This window comes from Carcharodon carcharias, chromosome 19, assembly GCF_017639515.1.
Source record: "Carcharodon carcharias isolate sCarCar2 chromosome 19, sCarCar2.pri, whole genome shotgun sequence".
Classification (NCBI taxonomy): domain Eukaryota; kingdom Metazoa; phylum Chordata; class Chondrichthyes; order Lamniformes; family Lamnidae; genus Carcharodon; species Carcharodon carcharias.
This window is the reverse complement of record NC_054485.1, coordinates 41,252,711-41,279,616: the sequence shown is the minus strand read 5'-3', so window position 1 is coordinate 41,279,616 and position 26,906 is coordinate 41,252,711. Positions and strand designations below refer to the sequence as shown.

The 26,906-nt window shown below is 41.6% G+C and overlaps 1 protein-coding gene across 1 annotated transcript in view; it reads left to right on the top strand.

The window, feature by feature from the left end:
• csmd2 (CUB and Sushi multiple domains 2) overlaps positions 1-26,906 on the top strand; it is a 736,338-nt gene that overhangs the window by 37,967 nt on the left and 671,465 nt on the right. Inside the window, exon 2 of the mRNA XM_041212915.1 lies at positions 19,647-19,721. Within this exon, the coding sequence (XP_041068849.1) occupies positions 19,647-19,721 (75 nt within the window). The remainder of the gene's footprint in view (positions 1-19,646; positions 19,722-26,906) is intronic.

Below are 26,906 nucleotides of genomic sequence, written 5' to 3'. Positions count from 1 at the left end.
AATTAGATTTGGATCCACTCCTGGACCAGACTTTACAGATAACAGTATTGACTATTCTCAAAAAGTTGTGCACAACATCTGAAGAAACAATGATGTCCTGAAAAAGAACTGTCAACAGCCAATCAATATTCAGTGATGAGTCATCACCCCTTGAATCAGGCACCTGCAGTTTGGTTAAGGATTTGTTATTCCACATATCCTACCCACTCAAAGACATGCTGCTAACAAAGGTGCCAAATGTCGTTTAGCCCAACTCAAAATTCACATGAAAATATAACTGCTAAAATTATATATTTCACATTACTAAATTACGAATATTGTTATTCAGTCATGAAATGCTTATAGTCAGCTGATTTTTACACACATACACATATACAATCATTGGGATTTTGTCAGGGGTGCTCCCTTAATTGGCATGGAGACCAAAGCCATTGTCTTCAGCCTCCGCCAAAAATTCCATTTCCACTAACTCCATCTCTCTCCCTAGGAACAAGCTAGGGAACATTGTCACATTTGACCTCAAGGTGAGTTTCCCAGCACATATCTGCACCATCACAAACACAGTCCTTATCCAACTCCATCCCTGCCTCAGTCCATCTGCTGCTGAAACTCTCATTTATTCCTTTGTTACCTCTCAACTTGATTGTTACCACATGCCTCTGGCTCATCTCACACATTTTACCCTCCTTAAACTTGAGATCATCCAAAACTTTGCTGCACATGTCCTAATTCACACCAGGTCCTGTTCACCTATCACCTCTGTGTTCACTGACCTATGTCAACTCCCAGTTAAGCAACATCTTGATTTTAAAATTCTCATCCTTATTTTCAATCCATCTAGCCTCATCAATCTTTCTCAGTAACCTCTCTGGCCTTGCAACATTCTCAAATCTGACCTCTTGAGCAGAGAGCATCCTCAATGTTCATGGCTTCACCCTTGGTGGCCTTATCTTCAACTGTCAAAGTCATAAGCTCTGGAATTCCCTTCCTAAACCTCTCCTCCTTTAAGACACTCCTTAAAATGTATATCTTTGATGAAACTTTTGATCAACTGTCTGAACATCTTGTGGCTCGGTGTCAAATTTGGTTTTTAAGCTCCTTGGGATGTTTTACTATGTTAAAGGTGTTGTTTTGTCAATCTACCTTCTACCAATTTAGATCATTTTTCTCTGTGTCCTATTCTTTTAAACTTAGATAAACTTAAAGGGACATTCCATAATAATTGACCACAGTTTCATGATTCACACAGGCATACGCACAGTGATTGAGTTTGAAGCCAAAGCGACTGTCATATAAAGGGTTAACTGATAGGATATGCTAATGTATGAAATGGATGATGATCTATCATTGACACCTGTCAATCCTGGGTTAGCCTGTCTCGAGAGGTTGGAATCATACTTAGGAGCAATGTGTTTAGATGATGTACTAATAAACAAGTGTTCAGCAGATACCAGAGTATGTCTGTAGTCTGTGTATGAACCAAATGCTATGCCTTGAGTCCAAGATAGAAGAAGACATCTCACAACACGGTGGCAGCCATGGCGATATCAATGTAAAGAAAACACATTGGTGTTATTGAAGGAATCTCAGCGTGAAGAAACCTTTGAAAGCATTTCAAGGAATTTTGGCAAAAGGAGGCACCACATTGGAGAGAGGTAACGATGACCATACCTAGTGAACAGTCCTTGTCCTTGCCCTGCCTTTTTGACTCCGAGGACCTGCAGAGAGGCCAGCAGTTGGAGTTATGGAAATCCAATTTTCTCCAGTACTGAGCAGCATCAGGTCTTCACAAAAAAAGAGCCTTCAAGTTACTTCCATTCTTTATGCAGTAGATCCAATAGTAGGTGATGTTCTCTTAAGGCAAAGGATGCAGGAGTCCACTGTGGACTTGGGTTCCATTATTAAAGCCTTTGACATCTATTTTAGCCTGAAGCAAAACTTAGTAATTGAATGGGCATGTTTTAACCAGTGGACTCAATGACCTGGGCAATCAATGGAATTATTCCTAACACCTATATTGCCTATGTAGCTTTGGCAGATTTGGGGCGCTGAAGGGCAAACTAACCTATGATTACACAGTTCTGGCTGTCTGGGATGAAAAACTCTCCAATTTTTTGCCTGTGGAGTTTGATTGTTATAGGGTCCAGGGTGACTTTGAGGGGGGGAGGTTCAAAGGTTACAGGGGGAGAATAATGGTCGCATTGGGTGGGTCAATGGTGATGGGGTGTGAGGGGGGTGGGGTGGTGGAGTTGGTAGGTGACAAGGGGGAGGGGAAAAGGTGGTGGAGCAGGTTCGATAGGAGACGCACACCATCCCTGCAGCAAGGCAGCTCACCAGCTAGGCAATACCCTCGATGTCCAACTGTGATACATCGAGTTGGGAGGAGGGTCTTCTTGGGTGGGCGGAGCTCAAGGTCAGGACAACTGGCCAACTAAAAAGGGACACCTTAATAATCATGGGGAAGCTGTATGGGAGGTATAAAAACATAAAATGCTGGAAGAGCTCAGCAGGTCTGAAGCATCTGTGGAGAAACAAAGTTAACATTTTGAGTCCACCCAATGTGACTATTGCTCTCTACCTGTAACCCTTGAACCTCTCCCCATCATCCTGGACCCTATAATGGTCAACCTCCACATGCCTACCTTCTCCTTGGAGCCCATGCCTGCTATTATACCCATGTCCACTCTGACTCTGCCCACTCCTGTTATCAGTGCCACCTTTCAGAGCAGCTCTGAAGAAAAGTTATATGGACTCAAAATGTTAACTCTGTTTCACTCTCCATAGATGCTACCAGACCTGCTGAGTTTTGCCAGCATTTTCTGTTTTTATTTCAGATTTCCAGCATCTGCAGTATTTTGCTTCATCTTAGTGTTTGAAAGGTATGGTCATTTGAAATCCTTATTCTATGGTGAAGCCCACACAGCAGCAGGTCTGGGCTAGAGGGTTCTCATAACAATGCCATGCCAGCAAGGTGTTGAGCTGCCGTTCATTCTGAGCCATTTGCCATTGGCTGCAGAGTTAGGGGTGAAGAGATAGAGAGAGAGAGAGGGAGTTGGATGCCTACAAGGGGCATGCTGATAAATGGCTGGTATCAGGAAGAGATATTAATGTATATAATGTTATTCAAAATTTTTGTTTTAAATAGAGGTTTAGTCCGTGTGTGTTAATTATATTGAAGCCAGCTATTCTGGGTGCTTTGACGTACAGTAGTTTTGAGATGTAAACAGATAGAGGGTATATTTGCATTTTGTTGAATAGAGCATTCAAGAGTTGGAGTGAAATCTTGCACCTAGCTAGGAGACACCAAGCAATGTTTATATTACGAATAAAATTGCTATTATGAAAGGGGTTCAAAGGGCCTGGTGATGCAATGAAAATTTACATTCAAAGGGGAAGGCTGGGTGTAACAGAAAGGAATTTTGGGTGTGCAGGTCAGAGGCATAAGATTTAAGCCTGTAAGCCTACAACTGTCTGAAAAGGAACCAAATTGAAAAGGAACATCATTTTGAATTCATAAGCTGAAAAATGCTTTGCCTGTTGTCCGTTTAAGTCTATTGGTTATTGTGACCTTAGTAGAGATTAATTTGGTGAATTTGTTAAAAGTTACGATAGTAGTAATTTGAAGATGTGTTTAATACCTTGTTTTAAAAGCAATAAATGTTTCATTTAATTTGATATAAAACCCTCTGGAGGCTTGGTAAGTTCATTTCTGAATTCAGAGTTGCATCCCAAACATACGAATTGAAAATATAGGTTATGACAGTTGTTTAAAGTTTCCCTCTGGGATTTTAAATAACTCAACTTTACCAAACAGCTGTGTCATAACAGAAGCAACTTGCAACTGCAAACCCCCATCCTCCTGAGGGAATGCACCTACCTGACAAGGACTCATGTGGTTAGTCTATAAAAGGTCTCACTATAGTGTCTCAAGGCCAATGGAGGCAATCGGAAAAGTGAGAGAGGGAGGCTTCTCACACATGGCTCGCACCACCCCTGTCAAAGAGCAATGTTTCTGTGCACAGGCATGTATTAGGGGGAGGAACCCATCTTTGGTTCCCCAGGGGGTCCTTTACCTGGAAGGGGTGGAATGCATGTGACCATTAAAGCAACTAGCAGCAGGACGGAATCCAGGAGATTTCCAAACCGTGCAAGTGAGCATATGTTACAAGTGCCAAAACTATATGCAATGATTGTACAGCCATGCCACCAGTGTGCATTCAGAATTTCTTAATTTTTCTTACACTACGAGTACATCTGGGTGCATCCCCGACTTCTGCAGCAGAGATGGAGGCAGTCTGCTTACTGCTATACCCTATTGTCTCAGAGGACTTTGGCAGATGTCCTCTGGAGTTCAGAGGTGTGGAGGGTCCCAGCCTGCTAAGGGTCTCTTGCTATGGGGCAGGTGCGCCCTCTTCAGCCTGACCACCTGAAGTTGATGGGGTCGCAGACAGAAGTGATTGGGAGTGGCATCACACTCTTGGAGTATCCTGTGTGGATGGCCTTGTGGTGTCCTGCTCCTCCCTTTAAGTGCCCGAGGGCACCTCCTTGACAGGAAGAGACACCTGGAGAAAGGCTGAGGTTCCCTGTCCCTCTCTCACCTAGCTACTGCTGAAATGCACCCATGGTTAGAACTATCTGGCAGAAACTGCTATATCTGGGCCTACAAGGCAGCTGCCATCCTTCCCATGGAGACTTCGATGCACTCTTGTGCTGGAGCCACGACATCTAGAGCACGTGGACGGACTCCTCCATCTCTTGTGACACTTTGTTGAGGGCCTCTGACACCTCTGCTAGATCTTCCCCTGCGACTCTTTTATCTCCAGCATGTGTGCTCGGACCAATTGCAGAGGCTCATCATCTGACTCGGATTTTGCAGGGTCCTGGTCTCCAGCAGTCCTTGGAGCGCCAGAAATCTCGGCTGTCACTGCCTTCGCCTGCTGTGGACACATGTCAGTGAAGTGACCACCAATGTGTGACCCAGAGCCTATGCTAGAACTATGATCCACCGATGTGTGTCTCCGCACTGGTGGAGGGTGCAGGTGAATGCTGTGATGGTTCAACAGGTGTGAAATCCTCTTCATCCGAGGAGACTTCAGGGCTGGGGCTTTCTTCTGTGGATTACACTGTCCTCCCACTCTTCCTGCTGGCATGTGGAATGGAGAAAAGGGAGAATGAGTGATTGTTTAGGCTGGCTCAGACATCACACACAGCACTCACATCATTTTCCGAGGTTCTCTGTATAATGGATGCTTCCTCATTGGGTTGTTGGGAGAAGCCGATCTCGCCCTCGAGGCAGGCATGGCCTGCATCCACTCCTGCTAGCTCTGCAACCTGCTGCTCAAATTGTGTGAGGTTTCTCAGCTCCAGCATTACATTTCCCATCTTTTCTCTCTCCCTCCTGTTCTGAGCTATCTTCTGCATGGAGACAGATGGATTGAGTGTGAGCACGTTGGATGAAAGAGATCAGAGTGGACAGGCTTTGGGGAGTCAATAGGTGAGTTACTGGCTTTAGACCTATCTACAAGGTACAAGTCAGGAGTGTGATGAAATACTCCCCACTTGCCTGGATGAGTGCAGCTCCCACAACATTCAAGAAGCTTGAAACCATCCAGGACCAAGTAGCCAGTTTGAATGGCACCCCATCCACCAATGTCCAAATCTACTCCCTCCATCATGATGCACAGTGGCAACACACTGTGCCATCTACAAAATGCCAAAGGTCATTTGAAAGCACCTTCCAACCTTGCAACCTCTACCATCTAGAAGGACAAGGGCAGCAGACACATGGGAACACCACCACCTGCAAGTTCCCCTCCAAGCCACGCACCGTCCTGACTTGGAACCACATCGTCATTCCTTCACAGTCACCTGGTCAAAATCCTGGAACTCACTCTCTAACAGCACCGTGGGTATCCCCACACCACATAGACTGCAGTGGTTCAGGAAGGCAGCTCACCACCACCTTCAAAGGCAATTAGGGATGGGCAACAAAAATGCTGGCCCAACCAGCGACACCCACGTCCCATGACTGAATAACAAAAAAATCAGTACTGATGTGAATTTGGAATGAGTAGAAGGTTCACTTACTATAGAAGAATGGCTGAGATCATTCATCAGTTTCCTGCACTGCAGAACTGTCCCTCTTTGGACCCCATAGGCGCTGACCACCCTGGCAACCTCCTCCCAGGCTGCCATGGTCAGGTGGGAGGGCATCCTGCTGCCATCCCTTGGAAAGAGAACCTCCCCCTTTCCTCGACAGCGTAGAGGAGAACCTCCAAGGACGCATCGCTGAATCGTGAGGCTGGAGGTTGCTGCCTTCTACTTGACATTCTTTGCCTGTATGCGAAGATCCTAGCACAGTGACTGAATGGCTGTCCAGGTTCCTTTAGAACATGGCACACGGACATGACGGCAGGGTGGGTGACTTCCTGCCTGCCCCACCACAAGATTTGATGTGATCCTTGTGCTTGTATAATTAATGAACTGAGCAGTGCAAGATTGCACGTAATCAGTCACCCTGCTATCCAGCGGAAGTCAATACGGCTTTCGCTCCAGCCACCGGACTTAGTCTACAGAATGGAAAATTGAGCCCTTAGGGTCCAAGATAAAAGAACACATCTCAACAGTTGACATCAATTGATTCATTCACAATAAATCAGATGCATTGTGCGTTACATGGACTAAACCATTGCATTATGTCGCCACAAGACATGGTACAGGGCATTCACTATGTATATTCATAGATACAAGTGTGGGCTGATTGTTTGAAAATTCCATTGATTGTTCTCTTTGCCATTGGGGTGGAAGAGCCCGGGATGTGCCACGGGGAATGCAAAGATGTGGGGCCAGGAAACAACAGGCTACCAGCAAGAAGACAATGTGTTGATTGCTGGTGTGTTAAAGAAATCAAGTTAAATTATGCCAAATGGTACTTTTCCTTTTTGTGATTATTGACTTTGGAGCAACTCATAACAGGAGTTTAGAAAAGATACTATGTTTGTTCTAACGATCTACATTCTACTTACTATTCAGGCTGTCCTGAAAAAGACAGTCCGTGCTAGAAAGCTAAACATGACCTGTGGTCCACTTTGCCACCATAGAGGCTGACACAACATATAAATAACATGTCTTGGACTCTTCCACCCCAGAAGTGATGCAAATAATTGATGGAATGTAAAGCAGGTGTCCTAGGAATATACATGCGAGTTGGAAGATGCAGTGTTTTATTCCATGTATTGTATGATACATCGCAGTTATGGCGATTCAGTAAGTTTTGTGTATGCCACAGAATATAGCATTATTTCAGAAAGTTGCCTCGCACAAGCTTCTGACTTTGTTTATTTGGTGAGATTTTGCTTGGCATAAAAAAATTATAGCCTCCAGAGTTGGAGCATAGGGTAGGAATGAAGAATAGTGCCCAGAGCTCAGGAAACATTGCCTGGAAAGCCAAATGCAAGCAATGGGAGCTTAGTACAGTGTAGTTCCAAGCTCATGGAGATGGAGGTAGGGATTCCTGAGAAACAATAGAGAGAGGGAACCAGAAAATATAAGAAAGAAACAGGAATGAGATCAGAAGACAAAGGTGTAAACAGACATAAACTTAAAAATATGGCAAAATTGCAGGCACCAGATTGAGGAAAATATGTGAACATGATGAAAGAAGCATTAAATTGTGTATATGTCAATGTAACAAAAAAGGTTGGCGAACTGTCAGCACAAATTGCTACATGGAATTATGACATGATTATGTTAACAGATGCTTTGTTTAAACAAAGCCAGGAAAGGGTTCTTAATACAAAATGAAAACAGAAAATGTTGGAAACACTCAGTAAGTTAGGCTGTATTTATGTCGAGAGAAACAGAGTTACCATTTCAGGTTTGTTACGCTTCACCAGAAAGATCAACCCGAAATGTTGGGCAGAATATTTTTTTTATTATTCATTCATGGTATGTGGGTGAAGCTGGCTGGGCCAACATTTATTGCCCATCCCTAAAGGCCCTCGAGAAGTTGGTGGTGAGCTGCCTTCTTGAACCGCTGCAGTCCATGTGGTGTACGTACCCACGGTGCCGTTGCCAGGATTTTGACCCAGCGACAGGGAAGGAACAGCGATATATTTCCAAGTCAGGATGGTGCGTGACTTGGAGGCAAACTTCCAGGTGGTGGTGTTCCCATCTATCTGCTGCCCTTGTCCTTCTAGATGGTAGTGGTCGTGGGTTTGGAAGGTGCTGTCTGAGGAGCCTTGGTGAATTCCTGCAGTGCATCTTGTAAGTGGTACACACTGCGGCTACTGTGTGTTGGTGATGGAGGGAGTGAATGTTTGTGGATGTGGTGTCAATCAAGTGGACTGTTTTGTTCTATACAATGTCAAGCTTCTTGAGAGTTGTGGGAGCTGCACTCATTCAGGCAAGTGGGGAGTATCCCATCACATTCCTGAGTTGTACTTTGTATATGGTGGCAGGTTTTGGGGAGTCAGATGGATTACTTGTCACATGATTCCAAGCCTCTGACCTGCTCTTGTAGCCACAGTATTTATATGGCTGGTCCAGTTCAGTTTCTGGTCAATGGTAATTCCCAGGATGTTGATAGTGGGAGATTCAGTGATGACAGTGCCATTGAACATGAAGGGGGAGTGATTGGACTCTCTCTTGTTGGAGATGGTCATTGCCTGACACTTGTGTGGTGCGAATGTTACTTGCCACTTGTCACCCCAAGCCTGGATATTGTCCAGGTCTTGCTGAATTTGGACACGGACTGCTTCAGTACCTGAGGAGTCATGAATGGTGCTGAACATTGTGCAATCATCAGCGAACATCCCCACTTCTGACCTTATGATGGAAGGAAGATCATTGATGAAGCAGCTGAAAATGGCTGGAACTAGGACACTACCCTGAGGAATTGCTGCAGTGATGACCTGGATGTGAGATGACTGACCTCCAACAACTACAACCATTTTCCTTTGTTCTAGGTATGACTCCAACCAGTGGAGAATTTTCCCCCCGATTCCCATTGACTCCAGTTTTACTAGGGCTCCTTGATCCCACACTCAGTCAAGTGTGGCCTTGATATCAACGGCAGTCACTCTCACCTCAAGTGCTGCTTGATAGCACTGTTGATGACCCCTTCCATTACTTTACTGATGATGGAAAGTAGACTGATGGGGTGGTAGTTGGTTAGGTGGATTTATTGTGCTTTTTGTGTGGAGGACATGCCTAGGCAATTTTCCACATAGCCGGGTAGGTGACTTGGGTTCAGCCCACTGACAGGAGAACTGGTGGTAAATCCATGTCAACTCTCCAAGGGGCATCTGACCCTATTTAAGTGCATTCAGGCACTGAGGTGGGCAGTGTCGGACCTCCTAGAGAAGTAAGGTTCCAGAAGGTGGAAATCTCACTCCAGAGAGCTGCCGGCCAATCAACGCAAGCAGAACTACTGGGAGCCTTCACCAGGGATCATCACTGGACCCCTCGAGACAGGTGAGTGTAGGCAGTTTGGGGTCACAGTGAGAGGGGTCACCAGTGAGGGGGTGGTTGGATACCAGGGCAAGGGGGTGCTTTGCAACGGCACATCCTTTCCTGATCCCTAGTCCCTAAATCAGGCACTACATGCCTTTGAAAAGTATTCCCCTGGGAGACCACTGACAAACCCAGTAGAGTTTGCTGGGCTGCCTTTAGGAGGTACAGGAAACGCGCAACATCAGGAGAATCCCTGAAACATCACTCACTCCTGGTGGGCTCAGGGATAATGGCTTTGAAGTGGCTCAATAATGACACTAGGTGGGTTCCCTATGTCCCTGGCTAAATGAGGGTTAGCTTTCCGGAAGGAGGGAAATGGTCTGTGTGGTCTCCTCCATGATTATGCATGCCCACCTGTCACCAGCCCTTTCTGATGGGCTCCATTAAATCCCGGCTATTGTCTGACCTAAGTATTTCCAGAATTTTTTGTTTTTATTTTATTTGGAAAGACATGGTTTAGCAAGGTGAGCCAGCTTGGATTTGTTTAAGGCAAATTGTGTATGACCAAGTTGGTTGATTTCTTTGCAATAGTAGAGAAGGTTGATCAAATAGGTGCAGTAGCTGTTTATATGGAAGGCATTTGGCAGAGTACCACACAGAAGGCTTAAGATGGAAGCTAATGCATTTCAGGGGAAAGTAGCAGCATGCATACAAAATTGGCTCAGTGACTGGAAGCCAAGGGTCACGGTGAATAGATCTTTAGACTGGGAGATGGTTTGCAATGATGTTCCACAAGGGGAAGTTTTGGATCCATTACTCTTGTTAATTTTTATAAACAACCTAGACTTGGATGTGGGGAACAACATCATGAAATTTGCAGATGGTACAAAACTTAGCAAAGTTGTAGATCATGATACGATCATTATCAGCTTCAGAACGGCATAAGGAAGATGGTAAAATACCTGAAGAATGACAAATTAGTTTTTTTTAATTAATTCATGGGATGTGGGCATCTCTAGCAAGGAGAACAAATTGCCCTGGAGAAGATGGTGTTGAGCTGCCTTCTTTACCCACTGCAGTCAGTGTGATGAAGGCCCTCCCATAGGTAGGGAGTTCCGAGGTGTTGATCCAATGATGATGAAGAAATGGAGATATATTTCAAAGTCTAGATGGTGTGTGACTTGGTGAGGAATTTTGAGGTTATAGCGTTTCCATGCATCTACTGCCCTTGCCCTTTTAGATTGTAGAGGTCACAGGTTTGGAAGGTGCTGTCGATGGAGCCTTGGCAAGTTGCTGCAGTGCATCTTGAACATAGTGCACACTGCTGCCACTGTGTGCCACCGGTGGAGGGAGTGAATATTTAGGGTGGTGGATGGGGTGCCAATCAGGTGGGCTGCTTTATCATGCTTCATGTCAACTTTCTTGAGTGTTGTAGGAGCTTCACTCATTTAGACAAGTGGAGACTATTCCATCAAACTCCTGACTTGTGCCCTGTAGATAGTGTAAAGTCTTTGGCAGTTAGAAGTTGAGTCACTAGCCACAAAATATCCAATGTTTGCCCTGCTCTTGTAATCAGTGTTTATGTGGCTGGTTGAATTATGTTTCTGGTCAATGGTGACCCCAGGATGTTGTTGATGGATTCAATAATGGTAATGTTGTTGAATGACAAAGGATGATGTTAAACTTTCTTGTTGGAGAGGGTCATTGGCTGGCACTTGTGGAGGAAGAATATTACTAGTCACCTATCATTTCAAGCCTGAAAGTTGATCATGTCTTGCTTCATGTGAATGGAACTGAACACTAATCATCAATGAACACCCTTAAAATGGATGAAAGGTCATTGATGAAGCAGTTGAATACAGTTGAGCCTAGGACACTACCCTGAGGAATTCCATCAACAATGTCCTGGGCTGAGATGATTGGCCTCCAACAACCATAACACCTTCCTTAATGCTGGATATGATTCCAGCCAATGGAGGTTTTCCCCCTAATTCCCATTGACCTCAATTTTTTTGGAGCTCCTTAATGCAATATTTCATCAAATGCTGCCTTGATGTCAAAGATACTTGGCATTTCTCCTGACGGTGCTTGCAATGCACCAGCCTTATCTTTTTGGTCTCACGTGCTGGGCTCCATCATTAGTGAAGATGAGGATCTTCTTGCAACCTCCTCCTCCAGTTCACCGTTCAATTGTCCACCATCATTCACAATTGGACATGGCAGGACTGCAGAGCTTTGATCTGATCTGTTGGTTGTGGTTAGTTCTGCTAATCGCAAGTTACTTCTGGTGTTTAGCGTACCTGTAGGCCTGTGTCTTAGCTTCACCAGCTTGACACCTCATTTTTAGGTACAGTTGATGCTGCCCTTGCATGTGCTCCCATACTCCTCTTTAGACCAGGTTTAGTACCCTAGCTTGACGGTAACAGTAGAGTATGACCAGATCAGACCATCACAATCCAAATTAGGTTAGAATAAAATTTTGCTGCTACTGATGCCCCACAGTGCCTCATGGGTGCATTTTTGAGCTGCTAAATCTGTTCTGAATCTATCCATTTAGCACAGTGGTAGTTCCAGATAACATGACAGAGGGTGTCCTCCCTGTGAAGATGTAACTTCATATCCTGGCTATTGCTACCAACACTGTTAAGGAGAGATGAATCTGCAACAGGTAGGTTAGTGAGGATGAGATCAATGGGTTTCCCTCAGTTTGGTTCTCTTACCACTTACTGCAGGCCCAGTCTGACTGATGTTTCCTTCAGGACTCAGTCAGCTTGGTCGGTAGTAGTGCTTTTGAACCATTGTTGGTTGTGGACTTTGAAATCCCCCACCCAGAGGATATTCTGTGCCTTTGTGCCTCTTCCATGTGGGTTTCAACATGGAGGACTGAGATTCATCAGTTTAGGGAGGGTGGGAGGTGATAATGAACAGGTAGTTCCCTTGTCCATGTCTGACCTGATACCATGAAACTTCATGGAGTCCGGAGCCAATGTTGAGGACTCCCAGGGTCACCTCCTCCTTCTATCACTGCACTGCCACCACTTGTGGTTCCATTTTGCCAGTGGGACAGGACATACCCAGAGATAGTGATGAAACATCTTGGATTTTGACTTAATGGTATGATTCTATGAGTCCGATTTGTCAGATTGTTGCTTGGCTAGTCTATGGGACAGCTCTCCCAATTTTGGCACAGGACCCCAGATGGTAATTTGTGGGGAGAACTTTAGAGTTGACTACCTTTGTCATGTCTGGTGCCTAAGTCAATACTGAGTGGTTGGTTCAGTTTTATTCTTGCTTTGTAGCAGTTAGTACATCTTAGTGGTTTGATAGGCTAGTTCAAAGAGCAGTTAAGGGTAAACTACATGATTGTGGGTTTGGACTCACATATAGACTAGGCCAAGTAATGACAGTAATGTCCCTTTAGGACATTAGTGAAACAGATGGATTTTTATGACTACCCAGTAGCTTCATGGTTACCATCGCTGCTATTAGCTTTTATACCAGATTTATTCAAATCACCGCAGAAAAGTGTGAAGTGATGCACTTTGGAAAGACTAATATGGAAACACAGTATACTATAATAGGCAAGATTTAAAAGTATTGATGGGCAGAGAGATCTTGGCATCCATATACACAAATCATTCAATAGCAAGTTGATTAAAAAAGCATATGCATCATTTTATAAATAGAGGAACTGAATATACATCCAAACATACGCACATTCAAACATAAGAATTAGGAGCAGGAGTAGGCCTCTGAATGCTTGAGCCTGCTCCACCATTCGATACCACCATGGCTGATCTGATTGTGTTCACTTTCCTGCCTTCTCCCCGGTAACCTTTGACTTCCTTGTTAGTAAAGAATCTACCTCTGCTTTAAAAATATTCAATGATTCTGCCTCCACCGCTCTCGGGGGAGAGGGTCCCACAGACTCATGATCCTCAGAGAAAAGACTCGTCATCTCCGACTTAAATAAGAAACCCTTTACTTTGAAACTATGTCCCCTAGTTCTAGTGTCTCCCACAAGGGGAAACATCCTTTCAACATCTACCCTGCCAAGTCCCCCCAGGATCTTAAATGTTTCAATAAGATCACCTCCCTTCTAAACTCCAAAAGATACAGGCCTAACTTGTCCAACATTTCCTCATAAGATAGCCTCCAAATCCCCGGAATCAGCCAAGACAATATTCTCTGCACTACTTTTAATGCAATTATGTCCTTTAAGTGAGGAGGCCAAAACTGTACATAGCATTCGCAATGTGGTCTCAATGCTCTGTGCAATTGTAGCAAAATATCCTTACTTTTATATTCCATTCCCTTAGCAATAAAGAACAACATACCATTTTCCTTCCTCATCACATGCTGTATCTGCATACTAACTTTGATTCATGTACCAGGACACCCAGATCCCCCCCACCTCAGAGTTCTTCAATCTTTTTCCATTTTAATAATATGCTGCTGTTCTATTCTTCCTGTCAAAGTGGACAAATTCACATTTTCCCACATTATACACCATCTGCCAAATTTTTGCCCATTCACTTAACCTTATATCCCTTTGCAGACTCCTTATGTCCTTCTCACAACTTACTTCCCTACTGATCTTTGTCATCTGCAAATTTAGTAACCATACATTTCATCCTGTCATCCAAGTCATTGATATGGATTGTAAATAGTTGAGGCCCCAGCACTGATCCCAGTGGCACTCCATTTATTGCATCTTACCAACCAGAAAATGACCCATTCATGCCTATGCTATGTTTTCTGTCAGCTAATACGTTACCCCTACATCATGAGCTCTTATTTTGTGTAGTAACTTCTTTGTTAAATGCGTTCTGGAAATCTAAGTACACCCCATCCATAGGACAAAAGACAAATTACTGTTTGAAAAGACCATGTGAAAATATGTAGTATATGTAATCTGCTATCGACAGAAGCACTGTGTTAAGGAAGCATATTTCATGGAGACTTCATTGTTCAATCTATTTCATTGATGCTATTACAAAGCTGTGATGTATGTTCTGTCAAATAAATTGTTTTGTTCTCATCACTAACTTGCCACTTGCGCTGTCAGCGAAAAGTCAGACACCATTTCCAGTTTCTGTATCTTTGATTGCCATGCTGTCAATCACCACAAGTGAAAATGATCAAACTGCTGTACTTTCTCTAAAGTTATTTTAGAGAAATCTGAACAAATCAGTGCCCCAGTAATTTAGAATGGAAAATGCTTGAAGTTGACTTCAAAATGCCAATCTGTTCCCGAGAGAGAGAGAAAGAACGAGAGAGTCAGAAGACAGACTAGAAGAAAGGAATGGAACAGCAAGTCAGAAACCTACAAATGTGTTCAGTTTTTATAGAAATCCATTCTCTCCTCAGCAAAAGACTGACAGTAAAAAAGACATACACCTCTGCAACAGTCAGAGATATGGCATTTATGAATGACAAGTAATGAGAAGCTCCAATTGATTCATTCAAAGCTGACTAAGGAAACGTCATGTTATTTAGATGCCTGTGAGAGACACAGCTGGACCTTCCTGAATGGTTACTAGCCTTGGATAGTGAAAAGCCCTTTTTATCTTCATTATTCTAGTGCACTTTCTGCACATTTTCATTCCCATTTTTTCCACCTAGAAGATAATACCTCAGCATATATACTAACATCCTTCATTTTATTATGTGACAGAATCATTGACTTCCATCAGATGAGAGGAGATGATGTTTTTTATTAAATAAGCAGCAAATCTCTTGCAATGATTTCTTCTCCATGGCTGCCTTAGGCTAGCCCTATACTTTCACCCTTGACCAGTTTATTTTTTTTCCTCCACCTGATGTCTTTTGGATACAAAATTCATAGGCATGATGACAACTCTCTCACTTTTTACTTATAGATGACATTTATCTGTGTCTCTGCCACCAGTCTGAATCGTCGATGACTGCTTAGTTGATATCAAGTACGAGATAAGCACAATTTTCTTTAAATCAACACCAGCAATGCCGAAGCCATTTTGTACAGCCTTCAACAAAATCTCAGATCTTTTCCCCAACACCATTCCTGCCTTCTCAGACTAAACCTGAAAGTGTGCAAGCTGAATGCCCCACTTATCGCTGATGCGGGCTTCAATCCTCACGTTGTAGCTATCTCCAAGACCAACTGTTTCCACCACAACATTTGCAACATCACCTACTTTCACTCCCTACCTCACTTCTGTTGACATTTATCCACACCTTCACTTTGAAACTTGACTACTCTGTATTTGCCTTGCCAGTCTCCCAAGCTCCATGCTTCATAAATTGCAACATCCAAAACTGCATTACGTTAATTTTGAGCCTCTCAGTCTGCTTTGGTTTCATCCTGTGCTTGCTAATTTCTATTGGCTTCCTTCCCCAAATTACAAAATCCTTTCCCCCATTTAAAGGTCTCTTGATTAACTTGCTGTCCAACATCTTACCACCACCTTCAACTCTATCTTTCTGAACATAGAACCATAGAAAAGTGACAGCATAGAAAGAGGCCATTCAGCCCATTATGTCTATGCCAGCCAAAAGAAAAAGAAACTAGCTGCTCATTTTAAACCCACCTTCCAGCACCTGGTCTGTAGCCTTGGAGGTTATAGCACCTCAGATGCAGATCCAGGTGCCTTTTAAATAAGTTCTGCATTTCAGCCTCAACCACCAACTTGGGCAGTGAATTCCAGGTGCCCACCATGCTCTGGATGAGAGTTTTTCCTCATATCCCCTCTAATCCTTCTACCAATCACCTTAACTCTATGTCACCTGTAGTTGACCCCTCATCTAGGGGAAACAAGTCTTTCCTGTCTACCCTATCTAGACCCCTCAATTTTGTACACCTCAATTAGGTCACCCCTTAGCCTCCACTGTTTAAAGGAAAACAACACTAGCCGATCCAATTTTTCCTCATAGCTGCAGTTTTCAAGTCCTGGCAACATTCTTGTAAATCTCCTCTGCACTCTCTCCAGTGCAATTAAGCCTTTCCTGTAATGTGGTGACCAGAACTGTACACAAAATGCCAGTTGTGGCCTAACCTGTGATTTAGACAGTTCCATCATTACATCCCTGCTTTTGTATTCAATACCTCATCCAATAAAGGAAAATTTTCCATATGCTTTCTTAACCACCTTGTTCACCTGTCCTGCCACCTCCAAGGACCTGTAGACGTGCACTCCAAGGTTGCTCACTTCCTCAATCCCTCTCAATAACTTCCTGTTTAATGATTATTCCCTTGCTTTGTTTGCCCTCCCCAGTAAATATGCAAGCTTGCATTGATATGCCCATACTGTCTTCTAATCCAGCCTCTTTTGCACCCCTTCTTCTTTCATTCTAACCATGGCAATGGACCCATCATCTTGATATTAGACTCTGGACCATTTTCCCTAAATCCCTTTGTCTGCTTATCTCTTTTCCTTTAACTGCCTCCTCAAACCTAGATCTTTGATTCTACTGCCTCCACTGACCTTTTTCAGCCAATGTTCCCCTGTCCATCTTTTCATATGTTTGCATATTCTCCCAAAATTGCTTATGTCCATCTTTTCACTTTGGTGAAGTACTTTGAGATTTTTCTTGCATTAAGGGCACTAAAAGGAAGACTTACATTTATACAGCAGCTTTCATAACCCCAGGACTGAAATTAAGTAATTTTTGAAGTGTTGTCACTGTTGTAAAAGGACCAATAGTTGTTTTTCTTGTCATGTTGGATTAAAAATGGAGTTAAGATAAAACAAGTGAGTTATCCTCCAATATAGACAACTTCAGGTGCCAGGTACTTGTTTAGTCTGACATACTGTACTGGCAGTATTCTTGACAAAGTAGTCTCCTAAATTGTCTTCAATTACTACCCCCTGCATTGTTTGTATGCTAATTAAAACAGAGTGCATATGTTGGCTTTGGAACATAGACCATGATAAAAATGTTCATTATTCAGTAGTATTTCATCTGCATCACTTATTCAGGATTGGGGCAGCTTTGCTACTCCTTCAATATGATTTATGTGTGAGCTATTAGAGGTTGCATTAAATTAACTTGTACAATTTTTGTCAAATTAAAATTAATCATATAAATTATAGAAAAATGAGAGTTCTTTAGAAAATCACTATTTCAGTACTGTCACATGACAAACCTGTAAATGCTTCAGCAGTTTGATTTAAGGCTTATTATCCACAATCAGGCAACTATAGTGAAGACATAGCAGAAACTCAGAAGATTACAATTCTTCTGATGCAATAGCACAAAAGAAAGCCCAGGAACTCAGTCGACCCAGCATGTGGTGAAGCATTCATAAAGAGACACCGGATCATCCTATTGTTTGGAAGCAATTGTAATCCAATATCTCTGCATTGCTTGGAGGTAATAGGAGCACTGGCCCACATGCATTTATACATTAGGAGATATTTATTGACAGCAATGAAGACAGGGTAAGTTTGAAACCCATCGCATTGTATTTAATTCTAACTGCCCTAAGAACCTCCCACTTAGTGCGTGGAATAACTATGTATCATGTGATGCACACCAGAAAAAGCCACCCACAGCCATATGTTCCTCTGTTTGAAAATGTTCACAGAGAAAAGAATTGGCAAGAGTATAAAGTGAGAAATATGTGTCAAACTTATTTTGCTACATGAAGATGCTTAGAAGTCATGAACTTTAAAGGCAAGTTAGATACATTGACTTGCTTGACCAGGAGCTTGTTTTTCAATAAAGACCTGTTCTCAAAATGAATGTTTACTTATGGTACATTTAAGGATCTAAACATTGCATGCTGCCTGGGTGGCTATCATTTTCCTGTGCTGGTTCAATGGGAAGTTGCCCACATCTGTGGTTTTCCGATTTCTCCTGATGAAGTATTCTGGACTAATTGCTCATGTAGGTTTAGACCCAGAAATTCTACTGAATGGTTCCAGCAATTTTGTCTCTTTTTTTTTAAAGCCACTGGTACTTCCCTATATGTGAATAATTACAAGATAGTGCATTCCCTTACCAGATTGTATTGGATTACAGAATAAATAATAATAGATAGCATCAGCAGATAGAAATAGTTTCATTCAAATGGATTAATTTTACTCAAACATATAGAAGAGAAATTATCCATTTCTAATTAAGTTTTGCCCTATATTCAGAACAATATAAACATATTGCACTATTAATCTAGGCAGTGAAAATGTTATTGCTATGGTACTCCAATACCTGCACTTCTGAAATGATGGCCTAGCTATGGCTGTATATTTTGTTCAGGCTAAAAAAATAGCAATAACTCAGCAGGCTGAAAGTAATGACCACTTCATCCCTTTGTCTCCCAACCTTCATTGCTTCTCCCGCCACCCCACCCCCGACCCCAATGTATTTACTACAGTCAATCCGAAGCAACTTGTTACCCATGACGCTACCTAATTCCCAGCTTACCTTAATGGTGCATTGTGTTACTATATAGGGATACTTTTCTCTAGGCAAAGCTTCAGTAAAAGCTTTTGGTGAGTCAGTGGTAATTTTTTTTTAAAAACTCAAGAATTGATATAAACATCAATCTAGTTTAACATTCAAAGTGTTATAGTCCCTCTTCCTTCAAGCTGCTCCCACACTTCTATCTCTGTTGCCTCACCTCCAAGGATCTGCCCTCGACCCCCTCCTATATCTCATTTACATGCTGTCCCTGTGTTACCAAATCCAAAAGTACAGTTAGTTTTCACATGAATACTGACAACATCCAGCTCTACCTCACCACCACCCTTGACTCTTCCACTGTTGTTAAATTATCAGACTGCATATCTGACATCCAGTACTGCGTGAGCAGAAATTGCCCCCAATTAAATATTGGAAAGATGAAGCCATGTTTCCCACCGCTGCACTTTAGGAATCTAATTTCAATGCTTTAGCATCTCATTGTAAGCTCTGCTTGCCAGAATCCCACCCCCTCCCCACCCCATGGGATCGTCTGGGCATGTCAGAGTGATTGCACACCGACATGCTTTGGAGAAACTCTGTAACACGTACCTCTTCAACTAAGTTTTTGGTCATTTACTCTAATATTGTCTTATGTTGCTCAGCATCTAATTTTGTTTAATAACACTCCTGTGAAGCATCTTTGTATATTTGTTTTACATTGAAGGTGCCATGTAAATGTAAGTTATGTTCTGAAGTGCACACATTATATGATTGTAAACAATTCATTCATCTGTTCTTTCTTTCAGTTAAAAAGTTGATTGAACTGAAGTCACGAGGAGTAAAATTGCTTCCCAGCAAAGACAATCAGAAACCCTCAGTTTGTAAGTTGCTCTGCTTTTTGTATTCCAGTTTGAACTTTGATCTGATAAGGAATCTAAATCTTGTGGATTATTTTCGCCCAAATAAAGTTTGTTTTTCTAATTTTTTGCTTTTACTTTCCCCATTCCTTTTATGTGGAATTATTGTTTTGAATCCTAAAAATGAACAGGATGATGCACTGCCAACTCGTCCCCACTCACTCTGCTTCCCTCTGATTAGTTCACCTAGATTAGAAGCTCATCATGTTAGTATGAAACTGCATCCAACCAGTGAGTTGAGCCTAGAAAATACAAAGCTATTGTTGCACAAAAAAACACAAACAGCCTTTGATTAATTCAAGGTTGCACCATGCAGGCCAGATTGGGAATACATCATGCAGTGGCTTAACAACATTGACATTTAGTTTGATTGAACTGAGAAATGGATAAGTAATTTTCTCAATCCCATTTGTCCTCCTTCCTCCCTCTTAAACTTCGGAACAGCCAATAATTTGACAAATGGCCTAAATGTGCAAATATATTCATGAACATAACCATGGTGATCAGTTGAACAACAAAATGGATAGAAAGTTCTGCTGAATCTTCAAATAATGGACAGAAACTGCAACTCTCAAGCCTTTTTGCGGCTCTGTTTCCTGAGTCATGTGATATTCACTGGCTGTGCAGACGAAAGTTTTATTGTAATCCATTGGCTATCCTTGATAATGAAGTCTCAAGATAAATATGGATGAAAAAGCCACATCACCCAGCTCATCCAATAAAAATGTTAAAGTTCTTTCAACCACATCATGGTACCCATTTTTTTTTGCCTAAATGATTACATGTCTTCCATTTTCATGAGGAAGTGAAAGCCCTATCTCCCAGGAAATCCATCCCATGCATTGATCACTTGGATAAAGAACTTGCTGAACACAAGAACTCAATAAATAGATGCAGGAGTAGACCATATGGCCCTTCAAGCCTGCTCTGCCATTCAACACACTCATGGCTGATTTGGACTTCAACTCCACTTCCCTGTCTGTTCCCCATATACCCCAATTCCCTGAGACACCAAAAATCTGTCTGTCCCATCCTTAAACATATTCAGTGATAGAGCTTCCACAATCCTCTGGGGCAGAGAAATCCAAAGATTCACAACCCTTTGAGTGAAGTTATTTCCCCTCTTCTCAAACCTAAACGATCGGCCCCTTATCTAGAGACTGTGCCCCCGCATTTTAGATTCCCTGACCAGTGGAAGCAATCTCTCAGTATCTACCCTATCAAGCCCCTTCAGAATCTTGTATGTTTCAAGGAGATTGCCTCATTCTTCTGAACTCCAGAGATAATAGACCCAATTTGCTCAGCCTCTCATCATAGGACAATCCCCTCATCCCAGGGACCAAACCACTTAACTTTAGCTGTATCGCCTCCAATGCAAATATATCTTTTCTTAAATGTGGAGACTAAATCCTGTATAATTCCAGCAAGACTTTTTTATTGCTGTACTCCAAACACTTTGCAATAAAAGCTAACATGCCATTTGCCTTCCTAATTGCTTACTGTATCTGTATGTTAACTTTTTGTGTTCCTTTTCGGAGCACACCCAAGTCTCTTTGAAAATCAACACTTACGAGTTTATTCCTTTTGTAAAAATATTCAGCCCTTCTATTCTTTCAACCAAACTGAATAACTTCACACTTCCCAACATAATAATCCATCTGCTATTTTGTTGCCCACTCACTTAACTTGCCTATCTCTTTGCAGCCTCTATATCCTCCTCACAGCTTACCTTTCCACCTGGTTTTGTTTCATCAGCAAACGTAGGTACATTACTCTGTCTCTTAATCTAAGTCATTCATTTTGATTGTAAATGGCTGAGGCCCTAGCACTGACCCATATGGTACTCCACTATTCACCAGCTGCCAACTCAAAGTCCCATTTATGCCCACTGCCCGCTTCCTATCTATTAACCAATTCTCTATCCATGTTAATATTACCTCCAACTCCACTGTTGATATTAATTTCCCTAATTTCCTCAGTTGTTTTTCACCTCTAGTTTACTGTCTATTTCTGGAATGAAACTTGTGTCTACTACTGTGAAGACAGACACTCTTTGTTCAGTGTCTCTGCTATTTTCCAGTTCCCCATGATAATTTCTCCTGTCTGATTCTGAAGGACCAACATTAACTTTAGCTACTATCTTCCTTTTTATATACTTATAAAAGATCTTATAATCTGTGTTTATATTACTGGCTAGTTTACTCTCATTCTATTTTTTTTCCATTTTTAATCAACTTTTTGGTTGCTCTTTGCTGATTTCTAAAATACTGCCAAACCTCAGATTTGTTAGTGTTTTTTTTTGCAAAATATTTAAGTCTCTTCTTTTAATCTTATACCATCCATAACTTCCTGAGTGAGCCATGGCTGTGTCTTTCTTGCTAAATGTATTTTTTCATGGAATGTATTTTTGTTGGACATTTTGAATTATTTCTTTAAATGTTTCCCATTGTTCATTTACGACTGTACCGTTTAGTCTATTTACCCAATTAACCTAGGCAGTTCTCCCCTCATATGTATGTACTTGGTTTTGTTTAAGTTTAAGCTTCTTGTTTGTGATTGGAATGTGTCACTTTCAAATTTAACCTGGAATTCAATGGTATTGTGATCACTGTTTCCCAGTGGATCTTTTATGATGACATTACTAATTAACCCTGCTTCATTACACAACACAAGATCTGAGATAGCTTCATCTTTAGTTGGCCCCAAAAATGTATTGGTCCAAGAGACTGCCACGAAAATATTCCACAAACTCATTTTAGTCTACTCTTGCTAATTTGATCGTCCCAGTCTATATCAAAATTAAAGCTCCCCATAATTATTACATTGCCTTTGCTACAAGCTCTAATAATTTCTTGTTTCATGCTCTGATTAATTTTGATCTTTATTACTTTGAATCTGCTATCCACTGTCCAACTATCATAGTTTGATTTGAAGTCATTTTCTGAATCTATTTATGCTGATTATTTTGTATAAATACTTCTGTAAGATGATGATCTCTGTCACTTTCTTTAAAGCCTTAAAAATCCAAGTGTCTGCAGATTTTTTTTTTCTTATAACAAGACCTTTGACACTGGGAGTCAGCCTCTTGACTTTTCTCTGAACTGCATCCAGGCCCTGAATGTCTTCCTTGTGTCTTGGTGACCAGAACTGGGCACACTTTGCAAGGTGTGATGTGACATAAAGATCACACCATGGGAGCACAAACTCCTCTGATGTATACTCTCCTTTATATCTAGGATTTTAGGAATAAAGACAGACATAATACATTTGTACAAATTATTGTTTTGAGCCACAATTATATTTTAGTTTTGGGCACCCCTCTATAGAAAAGACATTAAAACCTCAGAGCATATAGTGAAGATGTCAAAGATGATGACAATTATGGAAAACTGCAGTTGTGAAGAGAGTCTTGGCTTTCCAACTATAGGGCAGAATTTATTCCAGGCAATGAGATCCAGCCCCGCTTCGCCACTGTTGGAAGGTATTACGTGCCTATCAGGTACTTAACTGGCCACCGTTCAGCCTTCCTCGGATTAAAGACTCTGGGGAAGGAAATATTGTCCATTGAGAGCTGCCACCCATTGCATCTGCTAAAACCTTGTTTTCTTCTGTATCAAGGAGCAGTGTTTGTTTAGGTAACCTGTTGAGTAGCTTTCCTGCTATTTATGTCAAACTTAATCCTGCCATTATTCTAATTTTATTTTGGTTTCCGTCAGCAATTATCTTTCTTTCCTACAACTCTGACTGCATCGGTTTCCAGCACCCATTCCCAATGACATGCTCTTGAGGTCCAATGGTGGCCCATCCATTTTCTTGACTGTTGTGGCCATCATATCACCTTTGCAATCCGTGGGTTTTCCTCATTTAAATTTTCTTCTCTCAAGTTCTCCCCTCTTAATTTCATATCATTGAGGTTTTCACTAACTTTACATCTCTAGGTTTCTCTCCCTTTAAATCTTTCTTCACCTCGTACTCCTAATTTTAGTTGTCTGGTGTCTCTGGTATGTCGAGCTGCACGTTCAGGACAGTGAAGCAGGCCAAGGCTGGTTTGTTTTTATAAACCTTTCCCTATACACATTGACAGTTTCCAGTAGAATCTGTAATCTACGTTAAAGCTGTTGTAGGCTTCTTGTTCTTCAGTGTCTATGGTCTGGATTTTTGTGGGGTCGGGTCAACTCTGGAGGCATTTAAAAATGGTGGGCAGGATCCAATTCCAGGACTCTTGTCCCCGTTCATGGTGCTGGCTGTTTTCGATGGGTGCAGGATAAGAATGCAAGTTGGAAGCTAGCTCCCTGCACTCCTAACCTGGCCAGCTCCATTGTAGGCATAGGCATCTCAGTTTTCATGGAAGCTGATCAGCTTCTGTGATTCATGATTCATGGCCCCTCAGTGGAATCAGGAACCATAGTCTGGTGGGGACCTTTTGAAAGATAAGTTCAAAAGATCTTACAATGTCCCCTACATTCCTTCATGCTCCCACCACGTATATTCACTTAGTATGCACTATGTACAGAAATAATGAGCCACATAATAGCAATGGCAAGTGATGAAACATTGAGAAAAAACATACAATCTAACAGGGCAATTATAATATCACTAACAGAAGCTTTAATCACTTCACACACATCTTAACCTTGTCCATAAACATAAAGAAAAAATAACTTATTATAACAACATAAAGATGTCAATCAAGCAAAGTAAACACAGTACCCCTGCTGAACTAATGCATTTAGGAGCCTTGGAGCACAGCCAAACGTTCATAATGAGGCCTGATGGAGAATTATGATGTCTGGCCATCTGTTTATACTGAAAGAGTTCCCAGATAGCCTCATTATGAATGGAGGCCTTGGTGAGGGCATGGAGAGTGGGGTGGGGGCTTGACGGGGTGCACTCAACTTGCCACCATGGCCACTTACAATTTACTCATGGAGTCAGCAGGCTCGGCTCCATCCCACCACACCCTCCACCAGAGTAAAGCTTGGCCCTTTAAACTGAAATGTATTTGCAGAGTCAGTAAATTTCCCAATTCAAGCTAGCTGCCTCAGTAGCAAAAATCTGGAGCTATGTGCCTTTATGCTGCTAGATTACTTTTGAAGTTCAGGGAGCCCTCCTGTCAAGTGGTCCCATCAGTTGATCAGAAGTTTAATACTGTTAAGGGAACAAAATATGGTTACCTCTGCACTGCTTATGCATGCCTTGATTTCCAAAAAATGCAATATAATTTTAGGATTCTAAACCCAACATTTGCTAAAATGTGAGTGGAAAACATTAAGTATTTTTCAAGGCTGAGCTTTTGCTGATTTTTTTGCTAGCAGATTTTGTCAAGTTATTCTCCAACAAATATTACATTTCATGTCAAAATTAAGCCACACAAATCAAGATGACTCAGTGATAAAGTTGCCCTTTGTCAATTATTAATATGTGTGAGCTGGAGTTATTTGAAAATTTTGAATCAACATATGCCAAAACTAATTTTATACCCTTCACAATTTATCTATCTACAAGTCAACACTTGTTTGTGTGATTTGTCAGGCTCCAGTGTAAGTACATCAGCAGCAGTTATGCTTATACACTGATAAGATGACACTTGATTGTTGCCATTTTTCACGATGGCTGGGGCAGGGGGGTTGGGTGGCCCTTATGAGTTTGATTTTCCAACTTTTCCCTTTTCAGTTAAAATTGGCTGACTTATTGCCAAGACAATGGGACCTTTACTTTCCTCTCAGGTTTGTAATGGTGCAAATGCTGTGCTAAAGTTGTGTTAGCATTGTCTAAACATTTCCTGACCAAGCCTATTTTCCAAAAACTGCAGTTTGAAATTTGTTAAAGATGAATGCTGAATGATACTCACAATAAATGCTTGCTATGGATGAATGGGACCAAGTTAGTCTTTTACTTCAAGCTGGTTTATTCTCAAGACAGCTTTGCAGTACAGCAAACTCTCCTGGTCCCTTGTACCCTGGGGTGTTAAAACGGTACTCATTTATACTATTTTGATAGGTGAACCAATGCCTGTCACCTGGTTTAACAAGTATTGTCTTAACAACGGAATTGCTATACAATGTAATTGCCAGTCAACAAGAAGATTGTCAAGGTCCAATAACAATGTAATTACTGATATACTGACACTGGAAACAAACATTTTGCAGGACAGAGCTCTGGTTTTCATTTAATTTTTAATAGCTTAAAGGTTTGCTCTTTTTGTCTTTCTGTTAATAGCCTTGATTTTTTTTTAAAGCTGGGATTTTACAACTGAATATGTATATGCAAAAGAGCTGCATCACTCACTGTATGAAGAAGGTTGTTAGGAAAACTCAGTTAAACAAGTATCCCAAACAACAATCCTGCAAAATGTTGGCTTCCAGCAAGATTTGAACACCACAGAAGAACCGTCTTTTTTTTTAGTTAATGTTAAAACATTGTCAGGCTATGCACATCTCATGACATCACTATTATTACTGTGTGAATGTCACTGTGTATATTTACAAGCCACTTTACTAGACACTCATATGATTTTAAAAAATAGTATAGTTGTATTCTGATTAAAACATCCGGTGCAATACACACATGTTGACATACACGTAATAAGCATGATACTAACCAGTTCTGTAAATTAAGGTGGTGCTAAAAACTGCCTGGTGAAGTCAGTTCTTACTTTGTTCACCCTTTAGCTCCATTTAATTACAGTCTTCTTTAAAGCAGGAAAAATATCTTTATTATTCGTCATTCAGCTAATTCATACATAGTTTAGAAAATGCTGGAAAGACACAGTAGGTCATGCAGCATCTGTGGAGAGAGAAAGAGAATTCATGTTTATGGTAGATGGCCTTTCGCAGACCAGCACCCACAGTATTTCGCTTTTGCATATCTGGCTTCCACAATTTCATGGCATCTGTGCAGTTGCTGAAATTTAGGGATTTTTTTTTTTGTTTGTGCACTACTGGACGTGTATAATATTTAACTGTACTGTACTTTAGCCTTTGTGCTGTTGGCCAATCTACTTTACATGGAGTCATGGTGCTGTCAAAATTGTGCATAATTGAATAATACACTACCATGCAAAATTAAATTACCTTCAATCAATAACATGACCAACAAGTTTGAGTATGCATTAAAAAAAAACTGTCTGATGTTGTAAGGACAAACGTA